Source organism: Tachypleus tridentatus, chromosome 2 (assembly GCF_004210375.1).
Source record: "Tachypleus tridentatus isolate NWPU-2018 chromosome 2, ASM421037v1, whole genome shotgun sequence".
NCBI lineage: Eukaryota > Metazoa > Arthropoda > Merostomata > Xiphosura > Limulidae > Tachypleus > Tachypleus tridentatus.
This window is the reverse complement of record NC_134826.1, coordinates 134,029,882-134,035,881: the sequence shown is the minus strand read 5'-3', so window position 1 is coordinate 134,035,881 and position 6,000 is coordinate 134,029,882. Positions and strand designations below refer to the sequence as shown.

General features: G+C 30.9%; 2 protein-coding genes across 5 annotated transcripts in view; one reads left to right on the top strand and one right to left on the bottom strand.

Annotated features, from left to right (window-relative positions):
• Nucleotides 1–266: 266 nt before the first annotated feature.
• On the bottom strand, nucleotides 267–2,609 carry AlkB (alpha-ketoglutarate-dependent dioxygenase AlkB). Its single transcript, XM_076491196.1, has one exon. The coding sequence runs from the start codon at nucleotides 2,607–2,609 to the stop codon at nucleotides 1,560–1,562; it is 1,050 nt and encodes a 349-aa protein (XP_076347311.1). The 3' UTR covers nucleotides 267–1,559.
• Nucleotides 2,610–2,672: 63 nt separating this feature from the next.
• LOC143245162 (uncharacterized) overlaps nucleotides 2,673–6,000 on the top strand; it is a 56,121-nt gene continuing 52,793 nt past the window's right edge. For 3 of the 4 annotated variants that reach the window (XR_013025487.1, XM_076491178.1, XM_076491180.1), the window contains exon 1: nucleotides 2,815–2,955. The gene's annotated coding sequence lies outside the window, so the exon portion shown is untranslated. Of the gene's footprint in view, nucleotides 2,688–2,814; nucleotides 2,956–6,000 lie in introns of those variants that run through there. The other variant, XM_076491179.1, reaches the window with a different exon arrangement.

The following is a 6,000-nucleotide window of genomic DNA, read 5'->3' as shown; positions in this document are numbered from 1 at the left end:
GGCTTCTTCTTGGTGAAATCAATGAAAGCCCAAGCCCTTTATGAATTGATTACAGAAACTTTAGTGCAACAAGGTCTCAGTCTTTCTTTGATAGTTTGCCAAGGATACAAGGGTACTAGTAACATGAAAGGTGAATATGCTGAGGTTTAAAGTCTAATCTAAACTGTGACCCCAAAATCAATTTATGTCCATTGTTTTGGTCACTTGCTTAATTTTGAAATTAAAAATTCCTAAAGAAAACTTAATGACTGAGAAACACTTTAGAAAGAATACAATTAATTTATTATTTTGCCGAGGGAAGTTTCAAGCATCACCAAATTGTTTAGAAAAATTCAAAAAGTCATAGAGAAAAAGTCATTGTATTTAAAACATGCTGCAGCAGTGGCCTTGAAGAAATGTGTTGAAGCTACAATTCTTGCCTTTCTTAAAATTGTTTCAAATGATCCCATAACATCAATCACAATTTACATTATTTGACAGAAATTGACACGAAAAAGTTTAACATAGATACTATACTGTAAAATGTTGCTCATAAAGTCTCAGTGTTTCACATCTTTTATTAATTAACCTTTCACAACCTTAACTATATGAAAACAAAGCATTCTTTTAAATTAATTGTCAATTAACTTTGAAAATCAAATGTGTTTACACCATGTATCAAATAAAAATTTGATAGCAACAGTTCAAGCTATACTATTAGCAACTCTTTCTTTGTAAATGTATTGAAGTCATATTGCATTATATCTTTAACAATTCTTGCTGGTCTTTTACTCCTCTCAGTAAATGATAATACTCTCCCAACTATCCACTGTTTAAACTGCTGTAAACATTTTAGAATGAAGTTTTGTCCTTGAGTGAATACCTGCATGTTCCCTTTCTTTGTAAACAGAACTAATAAATTATCCCAGCTCATAAACTAATTGAAAAGTTTCATGTATTGGTAACTGGTAAGAAGAAATACATATTTCCTTACACCCTGTAACACCAGATCCCAAAGAAACATTTGGCAGCAATACATGAATATGTGACTGAAAGAGTATGTGGTCTATAATTACTGATGTGTACAATGTTAAGACATTGTGAGCATTGCCATTGGCTTATTCGAATTCCTAAATATTTAGACCTTAACATCTTCTGGCAGTGATTGTTCTTAGAAATTATTAATGCTTATCATAATAGGCCTTTTCAATATTTTTCTTTACTTAATACATAGATTGATCATGAAATGCATCATGTCTGTTTACATGTAACAAATTATAATCATTCAAGTACTTAAAACTAAGTATTTTCTTCTAAATTTATTCATGAATGAACCATTCACTTAAAACTGCAATGGAGTTACATACTGGTAATATACTTTAGATATTACTATACTAAAAGTCAAAACTACACAAAAATAGTTTAAACAGAAGATCACACTGTTCAAAATCTTTAATCAATAAAAATCATCTTTAAAATATTTTTTTCAGAAAAAATAAAAACATGAAATAATTATTGGATGAAAGTATAAATAAATATTATAATTTAATAGATTTTAATTAATTAGTTCTTTCTACTCATCATCTATTACATACTTGTGAGTCCGATAACCAAACTTGTCTCACATTCATATTAATTCTGCAATTCTTCAGGTAGTCATTAAATTGTTTCCAGTCAGGGTTGTTACTGACAGCACTTTCCCAACTTGATCTTTCTTCTGTTAGTATTATTTTTGGAACTCCATGATAAGCAAGTCTGCTTGCACCAGACATTACAACAACATCGCCACTTCGAATGAAGACAGGCAATGGAAACACAGCTTTGCTATTGCCCCCAATAAGAAACAAAGCAGTTTGTCCAAAACTAAACGAAAACAGTGGTGCAGAAAGGTCAAATTCAGAATGATCTGTGTGCCCCCCCAAAGTTGAATCTTTGTGATAATAATTAATTATGGCAGCTTCAGGTTGAAAACTACTAAACCCTAGTATACGTGCAAAAAAAACACTTAGGTTCTTCAAACTTTCAGGAAAAGGTGAACACATATCTCTGCTATAAACTTTTGTATCCCAGTTGTGGTGGTAACCTAGGGTTGTCCATCGTAGTTTTCTCGCTTTCTGTATATCAAATTTTTCCGTGCCAGTATTTATAATTGGGTGATCGTCCATAATTTCGCTGTTTTCACTGTCAGGCCTTTCTCTAAGATTTGTAATGTTTGGTTTCGTGGGGTACTTTAGTAAGCAATTTTTAATCCACATCTGCTGACCTTCACTCGTAAACGGATTAGATATAAAAATTAATCCTGGTAATGATTTCAGTGTAAATAGTTTCCATACCACAATCGGTTTTAAACCAAGGGTTTTACAGTTAATGTTACTCTTTTCCATTTCTTGTGTCACAATGTTAGGGCCGGAACAATTACTTGAAGAATTGGTATTACTTGAAGTTGCACCAGTTAGGCAGCCATCTTTACAGGATAAATATCCGTAATCACACTTTACAACACCCCACTCATGAAATTTTTGTGGTTTTTCAAAATCCACGACATTTGATAAGTCGGGTGGAGGTTCTTTTCTTTTATATTGCTTGAAAACAGTTTTAAATACATCATAATCATTTTCTTGCTCATTCATCCTATGCACGAAATATCTATACTCGCTACACCAGAGCCTCTGAACAAAACCTATTTTATGTGTATTTCCTGATCTTTCGTAAGTCTCTTATTCATACTTCAAATCAGGTTTATAAAACCAATATTAGTAATCATGAGTAAAACTGAACTGTACAATTAACTTATAATTCATATAGAAACCGTCTAAATAAAATATTCAAACAAACTTAATCTTCTTTGTAATTCAAAGTTATTTCCAGTTAGGTTAAAGAAATAGCTGGCTTTGAGACTAAATGGTACTGATTTATAGGAAGAAACCGCTGTGGGTAATATCGCAAGAAGTAGAAAAAATAATGATTTATAGAAAGGTAAAGGAATACATTTGTTTTTTAATAGTTATAATCGTATTAGTGTTAGGTAATAAAAACACTAACTGTAACCTCAGGCGTTGAAAGTTAAAATAGTTAGTAAAAAAATTGGTATTATATAACGTGTACAGTGAATCAATGTAACTGCTTCCAATGTTTTCATTAACACTTAATGTTTTATTACCAGTATACAAACTACCAATCATCGTTTATCGCTACTAATGTTAGTAACTAGTAATAGTTAGTTATTCTTCTGGTTAACTGAGTCAATATGAAATTGTAATTAATAACTTATTTACGAGTCATTATCCCATTACGTTAAATATCAAAAAATTAATAAAACGTTAACATATTTGAATACCAATATCCAATAAGTATATATATATTTTTTTTTTATATAGGCTTAGGCTACGGCCTAAGTTATTGCTGATTAAACTTATTTTTAAACTTTTATTTTTAATTTTATAGCAATGCAAAATAATTACAATGTACATTCCATTTTTGTTATACACAAAATTAAGTTTACAAATTAAATCATAGTGTATGGGTTTGTTAGTCTCTCGAGCTAAGCTTTCTAAGTATGTTGCATGAGTGGTAGAACAAATAATATTTTAAACTGTATTTACAGAAATATTGAATATGAGAGGTTATAATTTCATTTTATCCATCACTGGTTAGGCCTCATATGGAGCATTGTCTTCAGTCTGTTTTTTTTTATATTAAAAAGTATATTGATGTAATATGTAAGATTTTATTTACAAAGCACTTTTTACTAGTTGTAATACAATTTTAAGTCTTCAGATTTCAAATTTTAATATTTCTATTGATTCTAGTCTTCATATTAAATGTTTAATTTATATTAAGAATAATGTGATAATTTGTTTGTGTGGCCATAATGAGCATAAGAAAAAAGGAAAACTTGTTTTTAGAACAAAACACTAAATTCATAATGTCAACACCATCAGTCATGCTAGGGTCAGCATAAGAACTAAGAAACAAGTTTTAGTTTGTATATAATGTACTAAACACTTAAATTCACTGCCATAAATTTTGATTCTACCTTGGACATCATATCGCATTACACACACAGTGTCAGTTTTTAGTTCTAAGGAGCCTTCTGCATTCAAACCTATGATCTATTATAGCTTTACTACTTTTTCCAAATATAAGCAACTTAAATGTAAAAAATTTGAGAGCAAAGCTACCAATCTTCCATATGAGTAAAAAAGGTGTATACTGGGTCATTCCATTCCAAATCATCCAGGGACCTGCAGGTGACCCCCACACATTGCCTTGAAAAAATTCACATATGCTCATCTACCCATTTTTACAATATATTCTTACATCTCTGAATATGATCTACAAAAAAAATCAGGATGGTGTTCAACCTACTTTTCGAGTTATGATTTTTTAAAGTATTCTCTGACCATACGTTGTTTACTTGACACAAAACACTTTAATTCAGATGTGTTACTGTGTGCAAATATATCCATACAATTTTGAAATAATTTATGAATCCCATTGGAATATTCTAATCAGCCTTTACCATATATTCTTACATCTCTGAACAGGATCTTAAAAAAAATCAAGGTTGTGAAAAATAATAAATTATCAAATATTAAGTGTCTCTGACATGTACTATTGGGCAAAGGACCACATTCAGGGCATTCAGTTCTTTCTTGTCAATCAGGATTCAGTCCTGCAGAATTGTGTAAAGTTTGATCTACTTGAGTCCTATGAAAAAAGGCAAAACTGGGTCAGGTATTAGGTCACATCATAGCTTTATTCCCCACTCTACCAACACATTGTACATGAGAAGGCTATCAGATGATGATGTGTACACAGTTGTAACTGTTGGTAGTAACAGTGAAGTGATGCTGCAGCAGCTCAAATAGGGTCTAATGATAGCAATGACAATTATCAACCAGGGAAATATGTGACATGCATATACGATCATGAATGGTATGTGGGAAACATAAAAGATAGATCAGATGAACATTCCGATGTGTTGGTGTCATTTATGAAGAAATCAAGAAACGAACTGTTCTCATGGCCTGCAAGGTCACGTAAAGATGAAAACTGGATTCCTTTCCAACATATTCTTTGTCTGATAAGTGCACCTACCATGCAAGGCAGTAGTGCTCGCCACTATGTTCTAAGTCAAAGTGATCTCAACATAAACTTGAATTTCAGAAATTTATTCAAGCTGTCTGAACAAAGCAATGTTTATTTGATGTTGTTAAGGCTAATTTATCGCCAAAGCAGTTTTTGAAACATTTCAATGTCGAAATTATTTTAGTTTGGTGTAACTATAATCTTTCTCAGTTATCCCCTGTTGTAGCACTGTGCTTTTTTATGTCTGAGTTATCATATTATGAATCTTAAACTCAGCCATATCTGCATAACTGTAATGCATACACAATATATTTGTACTGCCATGTGATTTAACTAGTTATGCCAATAAACTTGTTCAGAAATGAATTAATTCTTTCTTGTTTCTTACTACTTCATTATTTAATATTGTGAAAAGTTGGTTAGAATATTTCAGTGGGATTCATAAAATACTGACAGGTATTTTTCAAAATTGTATGGATGTATTTGCATAGAGTAACACACCTGAATTGAAGTGTTTTTTTTTGTCAAGTAAACAGAGTATGGTCAGAGGATACTTTAAAAAATTGTAATTCAAAAAGTACATTGAACACCATTCTGATTTTTTTTTTGTAGATCACATTCAGAGATGTAAGAATATATGGTAAAAATCGGAAAAGGCTGAATAACTGGTGACATAGTCAAACTGTGGCCTGAAGTAGGGCTATTTTTAGCTAAATCATAAAAAGTTGAATGCAGCTGCATTTTTTTACAGGAGATCTAACAGACTTTTAATTTCAATAATTACTGATTTATCAACTGATATGTTATAGGAAATTAGAAAACAAAATTCAGCTTTGTATCATAGTAAGTCTTAGATCTATGGCTTATTAAATAAATCAATTTTTTTATGATTTTGGGTTTTCAGGTATTTTACAGCCTTACTATGCAAAT

Coding starts and splice junctions, on each gene's coding strand:
- AlkB (XM_076491196.1), bottom strand. CDS start 2,609: ATGAATGAGCAAGAAAATGATTATGATGTATTTAAAACTGTTTTCAAG.